The sequence below is a fragment of the Bolinopsis microptera genome, chromosome 5 (genome assembly GCF_026151205.1).
Source record: "Bolinopsis microptera isolate Bmic1 chromosome 5, MBARI_Bmic_1.0, whole genome shotgun sequence".
NCBI classification, from domain to species: Eukaryota; Metazoa; Ctenophora; class Tentaculata; order Lobata; family Bolinopsidae; genus Bolinopsis; species Bolinopsis microptera.
The window spans coordinates 15773567-15796138 of NC_087076.1; the positions used below are offsets into that span (position 1 = coordinate 15773567).

The 22572-nt window shown below is 38.3% G+C and overlaps 3 protein-coding genes across 5 annotated transcripts; 1 reads left to right on the top strand and 2 right to left on the bottom strand.

The window, feature by feature from the left end:
• The first annotated feature begins 2063 nt into the window (after positions 1 to 2063).
• Positions 2064 to 3467, top strand: LOC134815481 (digestive cysteine proteinase 1-like). The gene has a single exon (XM_063824017.1). The coding sequence runs from the start codon at positions 2064 to 2066 to the stop codon at positions 3465 to 3467; it is 1404 nt and encodes a 467-aa protein (XP_063680087.1).
• A 156-nt stretch (positions 3468 to 3623) lies between these two features.
• Positions 3624 to 10422, bottom strand: LOC134815482 (nucleoporin SEH1-like). The gene is made up of 6 exons (XM_063824018.1): positions 10396 to 10422; positions 10021 to 10179; positions 9458 to 9572; positions 9074 to 9180; positions 6674 to 6829; positions 3624 to 3791 (listed from the first exon to the last, which is right to left on the bottom strand). Exons 1-6 carry the CDS (start codon positions 10420 to 10422, stop codon positions 3624 to 3626), a joined length of 732 nt encoding a protein of 243 aa, XP_063680088.1.
• Positions 10423 to 11535: 1113 nt separating this feature from the next.
• LOC134815348 (beta-alanine-activating enzyme-like) lies at positions 11536 to 18181 on the bottom strand. 3 transcript variants are annotated; one of them, XM_063823873.1, is made up of 5 exons: positions 18163 to 18181; positions 15850 to 15917; positions 15666 to 15727; positions 12115 to 12238; positions 11536 to 11992 (listed from the first exon to the last, which is right to left on the bottom strand). In XM_063823873.1, the coding sequence occupies exons 2-5, from the start codon at positions 15907 to 15909 to the stop codon at positions 11915 to 11917; spliced, it is 324 nt and encodes a 107-aa protein (XP_063679943.1). In that variant the 5' UTR covers positions 15910 to 15917; positions 18163 to 18181; the 3' UTR covers positions 11536 to 11914. The 3 variants fall into 3 exon arrangements, with proteins under 3 accessions (XP_063679943.1, XP_063679942.1, XP_063679941.1); XM_063823872.1 differs by lacking the exon at positions 18163 to 18181 and having other exon boundaries at positions 15850 to 15918; XM_063823871.1 differs by lacking the exons at positions 11536 to 11992; positions 12115 to 12238; positions 18163 to 18181 and adding an exon at positions 12365 to 15446 and having other exon boundaries at positions 15850 to 15923.
• Between the last annotated feature and the right edge of the window lie 4391 nt (positions 18182 to 22572).

The window sequence follows — 22572 nt, forward strand, 5'->3', positions numbered from 1 at the left end:
CTACGACAAGAGAGCTGGCAAACCACTTCGTGCGAGCAGGAGCTGGGTTGAGACGGCGTCAAAATCATTGCACTGCCAATTTCCGGGGTACTAAACGTAGCTAAGTTTGTAATGAAAAGTTGGAAGATGGATATATTGCTACTAAATTGTAATTGTTTATAATTTCAGGTACTCTGAGGTCGGCTAAATAGATGATAATATGCCAGAAAGGTTGGAGTCATCACAAGTTTCAATTGTTGCATACCACTCCCTGTCAGTCTTAATCTCACAAAAATAAAAATTTTGTTTTGTGAGCATAGCTGCTCTGTGATGATGAAACGTAATTTATAGTATTTGGAAGAAGCTTCGGATTTTGTCAATCAATTTTCATCTGAATCATATCTAGATACCAAATCTGTTTCTTTACAAATTGATAAAAATCAGCTGAATAATGTCTCTGATACCGAAATATTGAATTAATGATAAGTAATGTTCGTTAGATCCATGTTTGAAACTAATTCACTGGCTGTCCACTGCCTTCTCGGCTGAAACCTGGAGATAAAAACAAATAAAAGACAATTGGCAATGAGCCAAAAAGTAAATCAAGTAGAATGCAGAAGCTTAGAGTTTAATAAGAAGTTGAAGCTTAGAGTTTAATAAGAAGTTGAAGCTTAGAGTTTAATAAGAAGTTGAAGCTTAGAGTTTAATAAGAAGTTGAAGCTTAGAGTTTAATAAGAAGTTGAAGCTTAGAATTTAATAAGAAGTTGAAGCTTAGAGTTTAATAAGAAGTTGAAGCTTAGAGTTTAATAAGAAGTTGAAGCTTAGAGTTTAATAAGAAGTTGAAGCTTAGAGTTTAATAAGAAGTTGAAGCTTAGAGTTTAATAAGAAGTTGAAGCTTAGAGTTTAATAAGAAGTTGAAGCTTAGAGTTTAATAACAAGTTGAAGCTTAGAGTTTAATAAGAAGTTGAAGCTTAGAGTTTAATAAGAAGTTGAAGCTTAGAGTTTAATAAGAAGTTGAAGCTTAGAGTTTAATAAGAAGTTGAAGCTTAGAGTTTAATAACAAGTTGAAGCTTAGAGTTTAATAACAAGTTGAAGCCAGAAAGGAAATATAATCTAGTTCACTTTAAAATTGAAAATCCACAGAAATTAATGAAATGATGAACATACTTCCAAGAATAGCTCTTGACAACTCCTGAAGCGAACAGGGCGATGATCTGCCTGCCGAACATGTCCCAGGAGAGGTGTTTTATGGGCTGACTGTGGTCCTCCTTGGGACGCAGTACTGGTTCTCGCTCCGGGACTACTTCCTCTGCCATTTCCTGAGTCGGGAGACTAATTATCGTCCAGCAGACTAATTAAATACTCCAGTAGACTAATTAGGGTAATTAACTAACAGCCTGGGTTTAATTGGGGATCTGTAGAACATTTTACGACACAAAATGTTTCAATTTTCTGTACTAGCATAATTCTGAAATTATATCGAAGTCTAGGCTTGAATGAGCTTCTGCAGAACGTGGTACGATAAAATGTTACAATTTTCTGTAGCACAATGCTAAAATTTCTCGTACGAGTATTAGAGTTCTTTATAAAGTTTACTGGAGAAAATTGGCATTCTAATTCTATTTTCAAAGACTTGGCCGAATATAATAAAAATTAGCAGGTGCAAGACACCTCAAACCTTATCAGTTTTATAAAACTTGTTAGCGACCACAAACCATATATGTGGATCTAGGAGCGGTTTCTTAGTCTTGAATAATATAAAAATTCAGGTTATATTAAGACACCAGAATGACACATATATGCGAGGATAGCACTTGGAAATTAGATTAATTATATTATGTTTACTGGAATAACCTGAATTAACTCTAAAGTATGAAACACAGTGAGACCATAAACGAGTGACATTTACCGTACAATTGCAGAAACAACTAGAAAGTTAGAGTCCCTGAAGCTAACTCTATTAGCATGGCACGGATAAGTGGCAGCTGGCTGTAGGTAATCCGAGTTTATAAACCCAGCAAAACCTCCAACTTGCTATAAATCTGACCCCAACTTGTGACTTATCCTACGAAGACGATTTGGAAATGACGAATATAACTCTACTCCTGTGCTGCCTGACAAGTGCCCTGGCCCTCCAGGGTGATCTCAAACAGATTCTGAAGTCTCCTAAAGCTACTCTAAAGCTCTACAACGGATTTAAATCCCGCCAGGGCATCCAACACGATTCTCCCTCCGAAGACAGACTTAGATTCGGACTTTTCAGGAAAAATGCCCAGTTTGTGGCAGACGCTAACTCCGTAACCGCTGACTCAGCGCTATACGGTTTAAACTTCTTCTCAGCGATGACATCTGAAGAACAGGGAACGTATCTGGGACTGAACGCAACAGGCAGGTCCCCCAACCCTCCTCCAGCTCTAACAACCTCCGAAGATGTGATCCCTGACTCTACGATGTGGGTCAACAAAGCTGCCGTCACCCAAGTCAAGGACCAGGGAAGCTGTGGATCTAGCTGGAGTTTTGCAGTGGTTGGAGCGATAGAGACACGGTACCAGCAGTTATCTGGCAGACTGAGAAACCTGGCTGAACAAGAACTCCTCGACTGTGTGTACTGGTTTAATGGTGGGTGTAAGGGAGGGTGGATGAGTGATGCTTACGATTGGATTATCGAGTTTGATGGGACTCTCTCAGCAACGAGCGAGTATCCTTACACTGGTAAAGACAGTTGGTGTAAAGTTAGCAACACTTACAACGCTCTCAGATCTCACAAGATCGTCCGGGCGAGGTCAGTTCCTCAGGGTGAGGCTGCTAACATAGCCGCCCTGGCTCAAGGCAGTTTAGCTGTATCTATCGAGGTGACAGACCACTTCAAGTACTACTTGAGTGGGATTCTGAGAGACGAGACGTGCTCTGGAGATGTGAACCACGGAGCTGTAGCTGTGGGTTACACTAGGGACTACATCCTGGTTAAGAACTCCTGGTCTCATCTGTGGGGAGAGGATGGGTTCGTGAAGCTAGCAAGAGGACACCACAACTGCGGCCTCTACCAATACAGCAGTTACCCTGAGTTTGAGGAGACAGGCAAGATGGATAACGGCGAGTCTGATGCGGCGACTGAGTACAGAGTTGACGACATTCTACCAGAACCAACCCCCACACCCACCATCCCTGAACCTACCCAGGCTGAAGTTACAACACCACAACCCTCTCCAGCTCCCACACCAGATCCTGAGTGCAGAGACAAAGCGACCAACTGTGAACGAGACAACCTGTGCCAGTACCCGAGCCAGGCAGAGACCTGGTGTGCTAAGTACTGCAAGTTCTGTGATTCAGAGCCTACTCCTAACCCAACTCCAGTAACCAACCCAAACCCAACTCCTGACCCAGAGCCTCTGTGTTACGACAAAGCTACCAACTGTGTGAGGGACAGTTTGTGTGATTTCCCCGATCTAGCTGAGACGTGGTGCACAAAACAGTGTGGTTATTGCTAGTGCTTCACTTCTAGTAAACTTTAAGCTTATTTTAGCAATTAGTTTGTTTTTATTCTTCTTTCAAGGCACAATCATAAATAAATATTAATAAAAGTAAATTATAGGTAACACTGGAAATAAAACCAGAATGACACCAGTAAAAGTAAAATAGCACAACTAAAAGTAAGTGCAAACTACCTCAGAGCAGATCTTGAACACAACCAGTTCAGCCTCAGTAGCCACAGCTAGAATGTTATCCCGAGCTCCATTGTTGGGTCGGAATGCCACGTGGTGTAGTTTACTAGTCAGGGGTATACTCACTATCTTGCTCCACTTTTTGGGGCTCTGAAAGAAAGGATTTTAGTTTATTTAGTGGACCTAATTACAACGAGTAGTAACATTTTCAGAATTTTCTAAAGAATAATTAATCTGGTTATCCTGAAGAAGTACACATTACAACACAGTATTAGTGAATGAAATATTATTTTTATCCGTTAGAAGCAATAACAGTCCATCATGACGTCAGCAAGGTTTCTAATGAACAAATTAAAACTTTAAAAGAGCTCCATCGTCAGATTAGCTGGTGAAGATGGAATATTAACTTTATTAATCCTGGGTAACTTAAGTTCATTAATCCTGGATAACTTAAGTTCATTAATCCTGGACGCAAACAGTTTGACCAAATATTTTAATCGAATTGAAGAGTCCTACTCAACTGTGGTCAGGAAAATAAGGTCCTTATTATTATAAATTACTATATATAATATATGTATTACTATAAATCTATACCTACACGACTGCAACGACTGATTTTAACTTCCAGATTTTCGCAGAGTTGGAAATAAAAACTCACCATCTTTAAGTGTCGTATTAAAATCTTGATGAAGAGTATTTTTCAGATAATACTGTTCAATCGACAAAGAAATGGCAAAGTGAATTCGATGGTTTATCTACTTTTTCAAGCCGGTTTCGGGATAAATAAAACTTTAAAAAGCAAAAAAATCCGGAAGCCCGGAGAAGCAGTGACGAGCCGCTGGCGGTCGTCCATAAAACATACCTCGAGCGTTTATTTACTGAGATAAAGAATATGCTTGTTGAAAAATCACATGAGGTGCAAAAAGGAGAATGACTAACGTCAAGCAACACATAGACAGTACATTCGTACGAGTATTTGTATAGAGACTAGTAGAGTTTATATCAACATTTGAAAACGTCTACTATACAGAATATTTTAATAACGTGAGAGTACATTTTTCGTTAAGAATTGTTTTACTATGAACTTATTGTTTCTACTTCTGGTTGAATTCCTTCTGATCTCATGGAGCACGTGATGATGATTGTTGTTTTATAATTATATAAAATTATGCTAGAGAATGTTTGTTACCGTAAAAACTTTAAATTTAGTGATCTACTGTTTATGTGAGCCCAAGCGGCTGTTTCAGTTTTATGTGTAAAATACAGAAAAACAAGGTAGCTGCTTCAAAAATGAACTTCTAAGTGGTCCTCGTAAACTAGATAATATGGTTTCAAACAGTAATTGGCCTGCATGCTGGGCAGTCCAAATCATGCAATATCGGTTTTATGTGTAAAATAGAAAAACAAGGTAGCTGCTTCAAAAATGAACTTCTAAGTGGTCCTCGTAAACTAGATAATATGGTTTCAAACAGTAATTGGTCTGCATGCTAGGCAGTCCAAATCATGCAATATCAGAGTGGGTGCATTATATAAACAATATACGGTAAACTAGCAATCATATAATGAGCGGCGTATATATAATGTGAATGATAAGTTCTAATAGAATGAACGGTTTCCTTAACAATAACTACAAGATTAGTTGATAAAATCATAACAATCATGCATACTTACTTACTTTCTTACTTACAATCTAATGCATCATGCTGCATGCATATTATTATGATCAAGCAAATCACTAAGCAAACTTACGGCTATTTACCAATATGCTGATATGCTGCTAGAGCTCAATCATCTATACTAAAGATCCGACATAGTTAAACTGCCCTTAAAAAACATGCACAAATAGTTTATTTACGTTCCATTTCTAGATGTTCATTTCTTATCGATGTTTATCTAAAAATACTACTAACCGATTAAAGCATAATTCGCACTAGGTTCACAAATCCGCCCAGAGTAATATTTAACTTCATGTTCGCGTTCTACACGTGATCTTGCTAAAACCTGCCACCATGTTGACTATCAACAGTAAGACACGTGGAGATAAATTAAGACCCATAAATTGATCTTAACAAATCATAGAAGTGAATGCCATCAAGCTTCGCTATTCTTTTATCAAATTTAGTTGACGGTAAGTGAATGTATTTGTAATCAGTAATTCAATAAAGACAATAATAGACTTAGTGCAGCAGAGTACACACACACGCTGGTTTTATAATCAAAGAAGACAAATGATCAATTGAATGAGTTTAATCAAAAGAATTGAAACAATTTGCTCTAATCATTACTCAGGAATCTTGATACAGACTCAGGAATCTTTGGAATAAAAAGTGACAGTTTTGAAAATTTCCTCGTCTTATAGATTAGATTTTTAATTGATTTTAATCGAAATAAAACAGGGATCATGTATGATGTATGATCGCCTTTAAATCGGTGTAATATACCTATCATGAATCTAGAGTATAGGGTCTAAACAGGACTCCGTAGCTATCCAAATAAAAAGCACACAAAAGTGCATAAGAATAGACAACACAATATAACAATGTTAACCAGCCTAGATATAGAAGAATATAGTATATACTTCAGAATATATTTCAGATTATACCCCGAGATTACATTGCATCATTATTAATTTTGAGAATACATTCCTCAGGCCAGAAGAACGGACCATGATCTCTAAAATACTCCAGAAGTATAACACCGAGCTGTGTGTACCTCGTAGAAGGGCCTAAGCAAGGAAATGACTAAGAAATGTTTCAGTTGATACGGAGGACTGGAGGGGAAGTTTCTATCGGATAGCCAGGAGGCCTCACTTAACAGCAAATCAGACCATCGATCCTGCTGAAGTATTACAGAGAATCTAAACAATGTGAAATGCACTAAAACTGCAACAAGAATTATGTTGATTAATTCAAGTATATCTTAGAGTGTTTTATGCACCAAGCGCGCAGGGGCAGGGACATGCGCGCAGGGACATGCTAAATATTGTCCCCAACCAGGAACCTACCCTATCAGACAGAGAACCAGGAACCTACCCTATCAGACAGAGAATTCTCGCTGAAATTGTAGAGGTCGACTCTGGAGCCTCCCTTACCTCCTAGCACTCCAACAGCCAGGACTAGGTTGGTGAAGCGAGACGAGGAGTTCCAGGACAGACAGGAGATCTTACCCGGCTCATCGGAGTAGTCTATCTGAGGGCAGTTTTTAAACTAGCTTAAAAGCTAATTAGAAGCTAATTAGAAGCTAATTAAAAGCTAATTAGCTTAAAATTATACCTTTATACGCTATTTGTGCATATTTGTAAGGGCAGTTTCACTATAATATATGGGCAATTTCATGAAACATGAACAAGGAGGGAAAAAAATAAATTTCAGTTATGGCACTAGCTTTGATTGGAGTCTGAAAGAGAAGATTATAAACTGTTAGACACAAAAAACCGCTTATAAATATCTCACTTCGTTTCTGTGTTATCGCGTTTTCAAAATACCCATAAATTGTCATGTTTTACAGGCTAAAACTACTCTATAATAAAAGCTGTTTACTAAAAAGAGATTGTTGTAATATTCATTAATTCTTGATCTGTAAAGGTTCATACCACTTCACTGAAGCTGTATGCAAAATTTGGGACTCAAAATTTAAGCAGATTCGGAGCAATGCTATTCTACTTTCTCCTGTTTTTAGTGTAAATTACTATACATAAAAAACAAAAAAGTTTTCTGTTGGCCACATTTCATGTTATTTCTTGCTGAAATCTTGCTAAAACAAGCTAACTCTGATGTCAAGACATAATGTACTTGTTTATTTGGATCCATAGATATCAGATCATGTCAATACCAGCGTCAAGTAAGTTACATGTCAAGTAATTTACATGTCAAGTAATTTACACATATGCTTTTTATTCAGTAATAGTAGTAAAACACAACAAGTAACGATTGTCAAACAGAATAAAAGTTATTTAAAAGTGATAATAGATTGGTTCTGGTCAGAATTTCATTAAAGAAATCTATAAAAATGGTTTAAAATGGTTAAAAATTGACTTTTCGAAAATATAATATAAATAATACTTTACTTTACAGAAAATCCAGTGGCCTGCTTGAACACAAATTTTTGAGCTGGGAAACATTCGTACATTTACGCCCACCTACCTACTCTGTATAACTGGGCTAACTGTGGACCCAATCAGTGGATCAATCAACCAATTAAGGGGGCCGGGGGGTCTTCATCAAAATTCCCTCGAAATTGACTTTTTAGTTGTTTCTGATAGAAGGGAGTGATATCTATCAGATGCTTTTGGTCCCATGGAAAAATATTATTCCTAGCCGAAATTATTGTCGGTCAAAGATCAGCACTTATGTGTAATTGTATTGCGCGAGCGATTTTTAATCACATGTCCTGAAAATCGAGTCTAAAAATCTATTTTCTCCTACATGTTTTGAGCAATCACCCTGAAACTTTCAGGATATGTTCTAGAGATAATTTAAAAGAGATGAGCCAAACAGAATTTTGAGATAGGCCTTTAAACATATTTTATTCGATTTTGAAAATCTTGAACCTCGTTTTTTGACGATTTTTTGAGGTCTAAGATTTTCAAAAATTGAAAATCGCTCGCGCAATACAATTACACATAAGCACTGACATTTGACCGATAATAATTTCGTCTAGGAACAATATTTTTCCATGGGACCAAAAGCATCTGATAGATATCACTCCCCTCTATTAGAAACAACTATAAAGTCAATTTCGAGAAAATTTTGATGAAGGCCCCCCCGGCCCCCTTAATTGGCTAATGATAAACTGATATATCATTATTAATCATATATTACATAGTTCATACACTTAGCAAACGAATTAAAGACAAAGGGGCAGCTTTAAACAGTTAAAATCAAAGGATTGTGTAACAGTGTAAACTACTTGACACAAAAGAGTAACTTACTTTACAAGGAACAAAGGCTTCTACAGAACACAGCTATTAACCATTTACCAAAACAAACCCTTTCCAGTACAGGCAAGACATTTGCCAGTGTGCATGAAAAATATTTAAATGTTTACTCTCACACCTGGGCACGAAATGAGATTTCAATACACGTTGGTCAGGAATGTCAATTTGTGCCCTGTAATTTACTTTACATTTTCAAACGTGCCTCACTCAAAAGCCATAGCAGTTGGAGTAAAAATCTTAATATAGCTGTGTGTGGAGTACATAAGAGATGTTTCATGCAATTTATCATGATTCTGTTATGTTTGTGTAATGCTTGAGAGTCAGAATAAGGCCAAATTTTTGTGCAAAGTGTAATTTACTTTACGTGAAATCGCCCATATACAGAATACAACTTACTTAATACAACTTGTTAACGTCTCAATAGAATCTAATGTAGTTATCAGCAGAATAAAATTAAGATCTTTAAGCTTTTTCATTGAATACGATTTCAACTCACGATATTTTCAGAGGTGCAGTCACAGTAAGTGTCGTTGAGTTCTGAGTTCACTTGCACAGTGTACAACCTAACTTTATCCTCACTACACGCAGCTAGTCTCAGCTGATCTGGCGGGGTAATACACTTTACCACAATTTTTTCAAATAAATATTATAGAAATATTATAAATCAATTTATGTTCTTGTGCTGAGCTGTTTTATACTTGAAAATTGTCCAATGAAGAAAACATGGCAACATCCAAGAACCTCGACCACTAATGTCTAATAGTGACCACTAAGGGTACACATTAGAGTAGACGACTTAGTGGTGGGGCTTGTTGAATACTGGCAACATGACCAGATAATCACGTACCTTGTTGAATACTGGTAACAGATAATCACGTACCTGGAGAACCAGTCATCATATCAGACCAGGTTCTGGGGGCGAACTTAACGTCAGTAACTGGTGTAGAGCTGTCTGTTAGCTCTTTCTTAACCCAGTTCGTCTTGTCGTCGTTCATCTGAGGGAGGGTGCGTGTTACCAGATGATGACAGGAGATAGCACTGATAACAGGAAATCACCCAAAATTAAACTTAAAACTAAATAATAAGATGAATAATTTAGTATTTTACAGAATGTTAGCCTAAAATCTTACCTGAAATAAAATAACAAAAAAACTAAAACCCCTCTCCATACTCATGTCTCATACAAACATGAGTTAGTTAAAGTTACAGAAGCAACTAACCATGCGCCAGATAGTTGCCCGGTGGCTTGTAGCACTAACAGCACTAATAGCAGGAAATCACCCAAAATCAAACTTAAAACATTATAATATGTAGAATTTACAGAACGTTAGTCTAACATTTCGCATGAAATAAAGTAAGAAAAACAACTAAAATCATTCTCCATACTCATACAAACATGAATTTAAGTAACAAAAGCAACCGAAACCCCTCCTAGAAACTAACCATGCGCCAGATAGTAGCCCGGTGGTCCATACTACAGGTAGCCAGGATAGTGCCGTAGTCAGGATGTGCCCACGTGACCCTCCAAACTGGGGAGTAATGCGCCATTATCTCCTTGACTACTGTCCACGTTCCACTTTCCAGCTTCTCCCATATCTTTACCTGCATATATATTTTATCAACTGGTATGGTTGATGGAAACGGCCTTAATTAAGGTTTGGTTTGAAGTACTAGATTGAGGCAGAGCATTGAGTAAGATTACAAATCATGCTATTTCATAAAACAAATATCAAGGAGCCAGGAGAAATGTGCTCAACTAAAATTAAAACAACCAATAAGTTATCAGGCAAACAGTGATAATTAACACCTGAAACTAACCTTGTGATCTGAAGAACATGTAGCCATCATGTCACCGTACCAATTAAACTGGATATCATGTATCGTATCTTCATGGTGATATCTTCGATCTGTTATAATGTAAGCAGTTTCATTACGACATAATAATTGAGCTTGCACGTCCAATCAGGAGTTTGAGTTTAAGTACAAGAATGACAAATGGTCAGCTACAGGTCGAATAACTGGTCAATGCATACATCGGAACTCATAGTTTCAATAAAGTTCAAATGAGAAACTAAGAATAAAGTCATCTATTAAACGTTTGGGAGATAAAAACAATTAATCAACTCGTAGCGGTCTCTCAGCGGTCTCTCAGCAAATATGCCACCACGAAGAAGAAACACGATATGAATTGACACAATACCGTGTGTCTTATTGTACGAATACTACAATGAAGAGCTATCATATAAAGAATAAGGATATAATATTGCTATCATATAATATAGCGCACCGGATACATTATCATCATAACTTAATTTAATTAAACAAATATAATGCAGGTCGTTGTAACTTAGGCAAGATCAAAAACAAAAAATACCAACAATTTATCTTCATGCACAATCGTCACCGAGACGGAGAACAGATTGTGTAATGTGTGACGGCATTAAAAAAAGAGCACTAATGACTAAACTTGGGCCTTATGTTAGAATTAGATTATGAAATGAGATAATAGCACTATATAGCAGCACTATATAATAATATAATATAACTGTGTACCTTTCTTATTTTCTGAGTTCAAGAACTGGATTTCAGCGGTTGGCATGACTGGAGTCCACCACTTTCTTCTGCGTTATTTGCACTAGTTCATACTTTGTTCCACCTCAGACATCTAAAATTGTTATTTAATGTGTAATCAGATACTGGTGAGCAATATTTTCAGTTTATCTAACACGTGACTGCCAATAACCAATCAGCTATTTCAACTCAAATATGGTTCACTTCCCATGTTATATAAGAAGTATATAACTGATAAACATCAACTAATGATTTTAGTTCCGTGTAGAAATTCAAGTTCAAATTTTCTACTACGTAAGTTGTTTAATGTTTATGTTTACCAATGGTAACAGTTAATCGTTATAATATAACAACTCTCTTAAATGCGGCTTCTAAAGAACACAATCCTTGTTATACTACATAGTATCAAAATATAATATTATGATAGATAACAATTAATACTGTGATCAACAAAACATCACATATCTAATAAATAAATTTCTGGCTTTATCCACAATATTTACAAATGGAATGTACACGTGCAAACGATTTTGTCAATTCTAATGTAAATCACAAATATAATCTGAAGAAACGTCTGATAAATCTGAAAATACTGTCTGAAGGGTTGTATTATATAAGTCTCTGATGGGTCGTCCAGTCCTAATAATAGTACTGGCACATAGTTACACATGTTTAGTAGTTACTAGTGGTTACTAGTGGTTACTAGTGGTTACTAGTGGTTACTAGTGGTTACTAGTGGTTACTAGTGGCTACTAGTGGTTACTAGTTATCTGGATTCTGCAGAAGGTGTTCGCGAGGTTTCATCTCTGCTCATGCTCGTCTTCTCTGTGTCTTCAACAAGAGCCTGATAAATTAGTAATATAGATAACAAAATATGGTGATTTAACAGGAACCGAACTAATTCTGGGAGAAGTTTATTTTGCATCAGATTTGATAAGAGGAAAAGAAAAAGCGTTTAATTTGGACCTGTTGATGTTGTGTCAGGACCTGCCCACTGTGTTCTTTACGCCACGCAGCAAAGGACTCTGCACCATACTCCGAGTACAACTTTTCTCTCTTGTCAGCGCATTTAGCTACCTCTGAATTCATTCTGTAAGACAAGATGTTACAACGTTTGAAAAGAAGGATGTTTTCAAAACGTTTTCCTTGAATTATTTTCGTGTCGGCTTGCCTTGCCTATTCAGTTAATTAAATAACAATGAAGAATGGCTTTTATATTTACAAAACAATATTAAAAATCATGACAATATTCATAAAAAAAGTTGAATATAATTTATTTTTGAAAACCACCCAAAATCCATAATCAAGAACAATAGTCATCGCGATCGCTTCAAAAAAATGTGAACATAAAATAAATTATAAACTCCTGATTATAATAATAACGAGCTCATTTCTCAATAGAATAAATTATCTCAAAAAGGTTCTATCAAAGACAAAGTTTCAAAACGTAACAATAGTTATCCCTACACCCGACAACACAATACACATCAGATCCAAGATAACAAACCCTCGGAGAAGAGAAACACTTGCCTGGAAGAGCGAAACTGCTGATACACTGCCCGTCCTTCACTTCCACCACAGACACTGTCCCATCAGTGGAGCTTAACAGAATAGCAGAGTCCCCGACCAGAGCAGGTGATGAGGATACTTTGTGGGGTGTGTTACAGCTCCAGTCCTGGTGTTCAGGGAGACTGTCAGGGTAGCAGTGTAGCAGGTGGTCGTGTGAAGTTATGTAGAGCTTACCGTCGTCAAGTACCAGGTTTGAGTAGATTAGTCCATTTGTAGTTATCTTCTGCTGAACTGACAAGTCTATTGTAGATAACTTTAAAACATCACCAGTTACTAAGGCTATAAATATGGAAGATTCGTCAGTTGAACTCACAGGTGAGCTGAATATGGGAGCTTTAAACTGGTTCGAAAACAGATGATCAAGCTTTTTGTTTAAGGTAGTTACTTTTCCTGACAGACTGCAAGCCACCAGAACTGACGAAAGAACAAGTACAGAAGCTGAAATGGGTTTATTGTCTATTTCCACAGATTTGGTCACGAAGTTGGTTGAGCCCTGATCCAGCTGAGGTGACACTTTATACAATTTACCGTCGTGGGAACCACAGTAAACAGATCCACTTCCAGAAGTGTCAGTGGAGGGAGAACACTTGACCTGATCTCCCGTTCTAACACTATACTCTATAGTCCCAGTATCTGAACTAACAACGTAGATAGACCCGTCATAGCACCCCACGTAGACACGTGACAGTAAGAAGCAGGGGGAGGATTCTATCCTGTCTGGAAGCTGACATCTCCAAATCTCTGTAGACTCCGGGATTGTACCACAGAAGAGGACCCCTGAGTGGGACCCAACACAGTAACGTACTAAACCGGTGCTTGTAGTGAACACTACTGGGGAGGAGTCAACACAGAGACTTAGGTTTGCTCTGGATATTACTGTTAATTTGTTCGTTTTGTCGTATGGAACTTGTGTGTCTTTTGGTGTAACCTGTTTTGGCAGAGTTTCCCATAGTCGGTCAAGTGGGCAAATAAACAGGGTTTGGAGCAAAGAATCTGGGTCTGAAGATAAGGCAAGGGTTGGGAAAATATCCAATAAATAATTTGAAAGCTGCATCATGTCGAGTGAGTCGAGTCCTAAGTTGACGAGAATTTGACAGGAATCGTATGAGCAGTAGCCTCTCAACATCAGGAATTCTCTTACAGTATTATTCAAGTTAGTTTCCGTGAGCTCAAGAGTCAAAACATCACAACATAACTTTTCCTCGTCAATCTTAAGATGCAAGGTCATAGGGATCTTATCAGAGGCAACCTTAATTCTGTCAAACTTGTAGTGAGGTGGTAAAACTTTTTTCAGTTCAGATCTCAGTTTATACTCTGGCAGATCTAAATCAGAAAATAGGAACAAGTACACCCGATTGTTAATGAATTTGACATGTGATTCAATACTGAATATTTCTTTGATGGTTCTCTGTATAACCACCCTGCAGATCTTCTTGCCATTGATCTTCACTTGATCTCTGTTAATTCGACCAGAAATGTACAATCTCCCATCCTTAACCAGTACCATATCGCCAGTTGCATACCATTCTGGTGCCAACTTTTCATCAATGTAACACTTTCTATCACCTCCCAGAAACAGTTCGCCGTTTTTTACACAATACTTTGTTCCAGGTACTGGTTCTCCAAGAGGGACATTTTGTAAATTGATATCGTTCCTGGTGAACTCATGGATGAAGCTCCAACAGGATTGTTCAGTAATACCATAGAAGTTGAATATTCTCAATTGTTTGTTACATTGCTTTGATGATGATGTTTTGCAGTAGTGCTCATTGATCAGGCCCAAAGGAAACATTTCACCTCCCAGTGCAAGAATTCTAAGGTTCTTTAGTCTTTTACTTATAGGATCAGGAAGAATGCTTAGTAGAGAAGGTGTACACAGTAATACAGTTGCCTCAGATATGTGTTTACTGAGTGTTCTAGGATCACTAATCTCCCCCTCAACGAAAACAAAAGATGCCCCAGCCAACACTGTCAAAAATATTTCAATGATTGAAGGATCAAATGTCAATGGAGAGCACGATAAAACTTTATCTGAAGTCTTCAGTTGTAACGTTTCATGAAAGTTAATAATATTTGGTATAATAGATGAGTTTGGAACTGAGACCGACTTAGGTACGCCAGTTGTGCCCGATGTTGTAAAAATATATGCTAGATCCTGATGAGGCACGACTATAGACTGTTTCTCCTTATAACCATGAGTACAGGATGGGTTTGAAACGCTAATTGTTACTAGCATAGTTTCAGCTGCAGGTATATGAGGTAATAACATAAAAGCGGTTTCATCAACCAAGCAAAAGTCGACCTTACATCGATTAAGTTTCTTGGCAAGCCGTACCCAAGATGCACAGTAATGGCAATGCTCTATTAGAGTCTCCAAACATGGGCTACAAAACTCGTCTCTGCCTTTGTGTCTTTTTACAGGTTGATGTCCAGGAAAAGAGCTCCTTGATAGCGAACACTCTTCAACACTGACAACAATTTCATCACAAGTTTGGAGTTTAGAATCAAAAATGGATATAGGAACATAAATGCAGTCTTGTTGGATAACATGTAAAATATTTATTATTGTCTGTGCTGTCTTTGGACCGCTATGAATGACTCCAACAACAGACTTGAACTGCAGGGAAGGTTTTGAGTCGAGTAAAGTCAAAACATCAGAATAGAGTAGACATTCACAAAAATGTTCTTGATGATGTTTATTGAAAGAAATCGTTAACATCTCTCTTAACCTAAGGATATAATTTACAATAACTGATGATACAAATTGGCTCATTGTACACAGCAATAAATAGTACAAAATATTGTTCTGATGTTACCTCATGATAAGGCCATGTAGCCCAACAAATATCCTATATAACTCTATGGCCTTCACCTTAGCTACTGATGAGATTTTAATTTGAATAGTTGTTTTTAAGAAAGTATTTTTAGGAAGTTTTCAACAATCTTACTGTTTAATAGAAGAGAGAGCACTGTTGTAAAAATTTTCCATCTTGTTACTGTCGATACCATCCTGAGAAATAATTTTAAGAAAGATGGCCAAAAAACTTGATCCAAAACATCAAAATATGTCAAATAAATCCTAAAATAATGAGTAATGAAACTAGTCATCCAACTTTGAACCTCTAAATTTACCTCTTGTGATGAAAACTGGCGATCTGCTTCCTCCATGACAAAGTTTTTAAGATTAGCCATACTTGAGCCTAAAAATTAATGGGAATAGTTAAAAGCTAACAGACTTGGTGTTATGATAATGATAACAAATATTTTTATTGGTAAAACATTCCTTGTTGAGATTTTTTAATAGGAGCAATCTCGTTTATAGCATACTCAAAAGTACTCAAAACTCTTATTTACAAACAAATGTATATTGTATAGTTATACAAGAAGCCTGACCATTCATCAGGAATTAAGCCAACAATTCAACAGGGCAAAAAGTGGTATACAAAAATATCAGGTATAGAAGGGTTAACACTATAACACTATCACATACTGACTAATGTGTCATAGGTGAAAATAAGTTTAAAAAGTGGCACCTTAACGTAAGCCGAAATATTTTAAACCTGGCTTTTTTTTTGCAAGAGATGTTTACCTTGGCTAGGGATATCGCTAAATTTTAAAAGGTTTTTTCAACATCAGTTTAATTTATTATTAATTTTCTGGGGGTTTCTCCATGAGCTTGTTGATCTGGGCCCCTACAAAGTTTATGCAGTTTAGAAACGCTTTGAAAAGAAATAAAGGGGAGAGCAGGCTTTGGAGCAAAATGATAAATTTTATTGCTCTCTGGGACTTTCAAACAGGTCAAATTAACCTCTCTCAAGTTAAATTACTTTCATGTTCATCTTTTCACTTTAACTTTTTCAACAAAAAAAAGGTTTTGCTCTGGAGATGATCACTGAAGGAATACTGGCCGCAGACCAAAAATGTTGATCAAAATGATCAATTTTATTGCTCTGTGGGACTTTCAACTAGGGTTAATTAACTTCTCTCAAGTTAAATTTCCTTCAGGCTAATCTTTTCACAATTTAACCTGGCTTCAAAATTTAACCTGGCTTTGAAATTTTAGGAGGCCGAGGGGGCCATGAAAGGTACTTATTTACAGTGGTGTACTGTGTCGTTTTCTACTGTGTCGTTTTCTACTGTGCAGAGGAGAAAGTTGTTATGGACACTGACTATGCCGATGATATAATGGCTGTGATGGATAATACTGTAGGCGGGTTGCAAGAATCCACTGACCTTACCGGGTTGAAGATCAAGGCCAAAAAGACAGTGTATGGTTATCAGTAAATGTGCGTCCCAGCGACCCTACACCAAAAGAGACACAATTGAGCTGACAATGGAGGGGGAACCTGTTGAACAGGTCAGTAACTTTGTCTATCTGGGTGCCAACATTAGTGGGAATGGTACTATCAACCGAAATCTTGACATTAGGATCCAGCGTGCCAACTGCCAATGGCGCGTTCCACCAGCTCTGGAAGATATGGAACAGTAGAACTATAAAAACACCTGCCAAGATCCGCATCTACAAGGCTGCTGTTGTCACTATCCTGTTATACAAAGCTGAAGTCTGGAACACTACTAAGAAACAAATAAAGCGTTTTGAGGTTTTCCATCTAACCTCCCTGAGAAGAATCTTGAAGATAAAGTGGTTTTACCAGGTCTCCAATGATGAAGTTCTAGGCGTGCTGGCGTAAAGTCTATAGACACTTTCATCGGTTCTGCTAGACTACAGTGGTATGGACACGTTGTAAGAATGCCAGCGACTAGGTTACCAAATTTTCTACTGGAGTGGAAACCTAACTATGGAAAGCGATCGAGAGTGAGACTCCAAAAAGGCTGGATGGCCTGTGTACTCAAGTATGCTGCTAACTTTACAGGTGTTGACAACATCAGGCGAGATGCAGTAAACTGAGTGGAATGGAGGAACCTGTTACTCCATACAAGGGATGTGTGTGATGCAGGCCATTTCAACGACTAGGAGGAGACTAGGAGGAGACCATCACACACATCCCTCTACAAGGGATGTGTGTGATGCAGGCCATTTCGACGACTAGGAGGAGACCTCTTCATGTAGCATGTGTAACTTGTCGTATTTTGATTTTTAAAAAGTTTGATGTGTACTAACATCCAAGGATCAACCAGGACCACTTTTTTGGCCAGGACCAGGACTGGAAAAAAGTGCCAGGACCAGGAATAAGACCAAGACCAGGAATAAGACCGGGACCGAGAATAAAACCGGAACCAGAATTAAGCTGGGATTGGGACCAGGATCGTAGCTAATGACGTTAGGTTTAGCATTTAAACAATGTGCTATGTCAGCAAGTTGGTTGATCAAGTTGGTTGATCAAGTTGGTTGATATTGGATTTCTAGAATATTCTTCATTTGATTTTAGCATAAAACATACTACTGGTATTTAGTTTTCCGAATCTATCAGAGCATCTCTTTACCTACAAGTACAAGGCAATCTCAAGCCGCCGAAGAGTTTCTGATCTCCAGGTTTAAGAGAGATGTGGGCTTCCGATAGAGAAAATGTACAAGAATCAGTGCGGACAGTGATATCAAGAAAGGAAAAAACAGCGATACTGACGACTCAGTCAGAGAGATTTACGATGATGCAGCGACTTGGAACCAACTGACCAACTTCTACGCAGTACTTCAGACAGCTAGGCCCGGTTTCTCAGATATTTGAAGGACAAGCTGGTGCCCCAGAGAAGTAATCCCCTGGAGTTCTGGCGGAAAATCACACTCTGTACCAGTGGCGTAACCTTGCTTGTGGCCCCCTGCTGAAAATGCACCCCCTGTTAGCGCCCCCTTCCTTTTGGCATCCCTCCCTAAAATTGAACAAATTAGATGATTTTAGAGGATACGTCAGTAAAATCTCTAAAAATGTGTGTTTCTTGAGCAAAACGTGCAGTTTTGCTAGTACCGCAGTTAAGTTTTTCCAAATTGTCCCACATTGAAACGACGATTTGCCCCCCCCCCCCCCCCCTCCCCTAAGATTGCCCCCCCCCCCCCCCTGCACAGCGGCCTCCGCGGCGGGGCCCTTCATTACGGCCCTTCAAAATCAACTTGATTATTAAATACAACTGAAGAGTGAAACTACGAAAATTGAAAAAATTTGTTGTTTTCTCGAAATATATATATATATATATATATATATATATCAGCTCAATTTTCCTCCTGATTGGTTATTAGTTATATTACGTTGCCCCGAACAATCTGAACAAAGACGACTCGGACGACGAGAGTATGGTTACGGAGTCTAATATAAAAAGGCAGTAAGATTTACAGACGAATTAGATGATGAGGACATAGCGTAGGGTAGTATTAAGTATGCGTTAATTTACTGACTCTGAGTTCTGAACTACTATACAGCCTTGGCATCTTTTACTGATTTAAAGCACAGCTCACCACAAAAAACCAGCACATAACTCTCAATAAAACAAAAAATTTCAATGAAACAAGAAATTAAATTGTTAGCACATTTTACAAAATAAAATAAATTACAATTTCTCCACTTTCCGTTTTTGATCTTAAAACCTTCACTCGCGACGTTTTATATTGTTAAAATATTAAACTTCATTCAAATTACTTTCCAGTCGTCTACCTGTTTACCGTTCCTCCTTCATCGATCTGGATACTCAACAAAGCTTACTGGCATGTTTGGGTTGCGTTACTAGCAACTAGAGGTGATTGTGTTTTCACAGCGTGCTCATGCTCGCGCGCGCGCTTAAGTTTGTTGCTCGCGTTACGCATTGCAAAAATTCAGCCAATCAGAGGACAACCTTTTTGTATAACCTACCAAAACGCGCGCCGAGTTGGACTCGTCGCCGGTCTTGATATTAATATTTGGAACAAATTAAATATTTGTATCACGTCGTGACCCTCACGGTCGTTTCACTCTACCGCTGTAGCATGTAGAGTTTCTACGATACAGGGGGCCGGAGCCGCGCACTCGTGCGCAGCGGTTCATACAACGTATGACAATTAAATATTATTTACGAGTTATATCACCCATTAAGTGTTAAGGTGTAAATAGTGATGAATCATTTCACCTAGCCATGAGTCTACTTGTATCACGTGGTGACCCCCACTGTCGCTTCACTATACTGTAGAGTTTCGACGATACAGGGGGAGCCGCGCACTCGTGCGCGGCGGGTCATACAACGTATGACAAGAGTCTACGCGTATAACTGCGTGACGCGCGCTTGTTTCACAAGTAGAATACTTCGACGGTCGCGCGCTACTGCAAGCGAAAGGGCTCTGGATAGAGCAACTGAATCATTATATTATTTGTCTGTTATGTACATTGTAGGGTAAATTTTGTTACACGCTTCACAGGAGGGCCAATTAAATGCAAAATACTGCTGCTCAGTGCTCACTGCTGCTAACTGCTGCTCATTGCTGCTCACTGCTGCTAACTGCTGCTCATTGCTGCTCATGCTCACTGCCATGCTGTTTGGAGGACTTCGCCGCTTCGGCGCGCCGCGCAAACTAGCATTCTTGCTTCGCATCGTCGATCGTTGCTTTGCTTCGCAGAGCAACGATCTTGATGGGTTGACATCCTCAATCAAACTGCTGTTAATACATAATATATATAAACTGCTGTTAATATATAAAGGGGTCATTCATAAACGAAAACTCAGACTCAAATTGTGAGATAATCTTAGATTTTGAGATCAAATTCGCTTTTGGTATTCGTAAAGTTAATTATTTGCTGGGCTGAGTATTTTGTCGCTAGTAAATGCTCAGAGTTGGAACTAGCACTCAAATCGGTATTCATAAAGTTAGTATTTACTCGTCACCCAAAACTAACTCAAGATTGGTATTCATAAAGTTAGCAAATGATCAAAACTCATGCTCAAAATGTGAGAACCGAATTCACATTCTCAAATCATTTTCTCACATGTTGCTCAACGACTTTTAACGTCAATAACTTCCCTTCTAATTGATATTTTCACTTCAAATTTTCAGGGACGACTCCTCACTGCCAGTACAAAAGCTCTAATAAATTTTGTCCCGATTGGATGACGTTTTTGCAAATTTTCCCAGAAAAATAAACACGTTAGAGTATAAGCTTCCTTGTAAGTCCAATATAGATGCGACCATTACGGTTATTTAAAGCTAAAAATGGATGTGGATCACATGAATCGGGTTCATTATCATTATTATCCCGTTCATCAGTTTCATCATCCTCCCAGTCATCCCCCAAGTATTTCCCTACATTGTGCAGCACACAGCATGCTATAATAAACTTCGGAACCATTTCAATACTCACACGGTTAGGGACACGCAACATTTGAAAACGAGACTTTACTTGCCCAAAACTGTGTTCTATTGTCGATCTATCCGAAGTTAGAACATCGTTGAATGCCTTTTTGCGGGATCAGTAGCAGTTTGTGCTGCGGGAAATGGTTTCATGAGAAAAGGACTTAGTGTATACGCACTGTCAGTGTCACCGATAAGCAAACACCTCCCACTAACACCTGTTGATAAAGTCCGATAGGCTGCTGAGTTTCTCCATATTCGAGCGTCATGAACTTTACCAGGCCAAGAAGCATCAACATCCAAGAATTTGTAGTCAGCATCGCAAATCGCCTGAACGTTAAAGCAGTGAAACTTTTTCCTACCAGAGTAGTACTGTTGAGGGTTGTGTCGTCGAGGTGGGCCTTGAACCTTAATCAAGCAGCCGTCTACGGCCCCAAAGCAGTATGGGAAAAGTTTTTTCATCGCCCAGAATTGAGCCGCTTGACTGAAGTCCTGAGTTGTTGTCGGGAAAATAATCCAAACATCACGTTTTGCCACAATTCTTTCTATTACATACTTCACAGTCCGTGAAACAGTAGGTTGGGAGACGCCGACTATTTCGGAAACCCCATTTTGGAAACCCGGGTCTGAAAAATATCGGAGACAAATCTCCATTTTCTGTTTATTTGTCAAGGCGCCTCCTCGCGTTTCACCGGAATCAGGTCCCAAAAAATGCCTGGCCATCCAGTCAACGGACGGTTCTTCAAAGCGGAACTGGGTTTTGTAGTAAAAGTCCGTTTGGGGCTGACGTCGGGTCTTGAATGTTCTAGTCGAATGTGGGGCCGGTGGTAAAAGAGGAAGTGCCATAGAGCTCAGACTTAACACAAGCTGAGTTCAAACTTCGTCAATTAATCAATAACAAAATTAATCAATAACAAAAGACACAATCATGTCGAAAACATGCCACGAACATGATCATACAAAAGTTCAGCTTACCTTTCTATCACTGTCGGTATTGGGTTAGAATATTCTGCTAGGTAATTATTGAACATCGATATGTATTTAATAAAGTTTGAGAAATTGACGGCAAACCACAGTAAAACTACGGTGGGTTTCGGGAAACTACCGTGGATAAAAGAAAACTACAGTAAATCACGGTAAACCACTGTAAAAGGGACGTGAAATTACCTGTAGGGGACACAATATCGCACACGAAACATTCATTATAGATGTCAAGAATGATTCTGAATTATCTTCGGAGTCAAGGGTGTTATCATTTTGCCGCCATTTCAAGATTGCGATATCACAAATTCCATCACAGACATATGCGGTACGTGATGTGCGAATGTCGAATGTACTCGACACAAATTTCCCTCGAAAATGTTTATTTCACATTCCTTCGATACATCGATGTACACCCGAATTTGGGTGTTTTCCCATTAATATAAGATGGCAAACAAAAGATCTGAATTAACCTGTCGTGCTTCTTAAAATACTGATTTGAGTATTTGAGTGCTAGTTTGAGAGCATTTTAGTGAGTATTTACTTGAATGTAAGTCATACTCACGATGAATTCAGCTTGAGTATTAGTTTTTACTGGGCAGTAAATG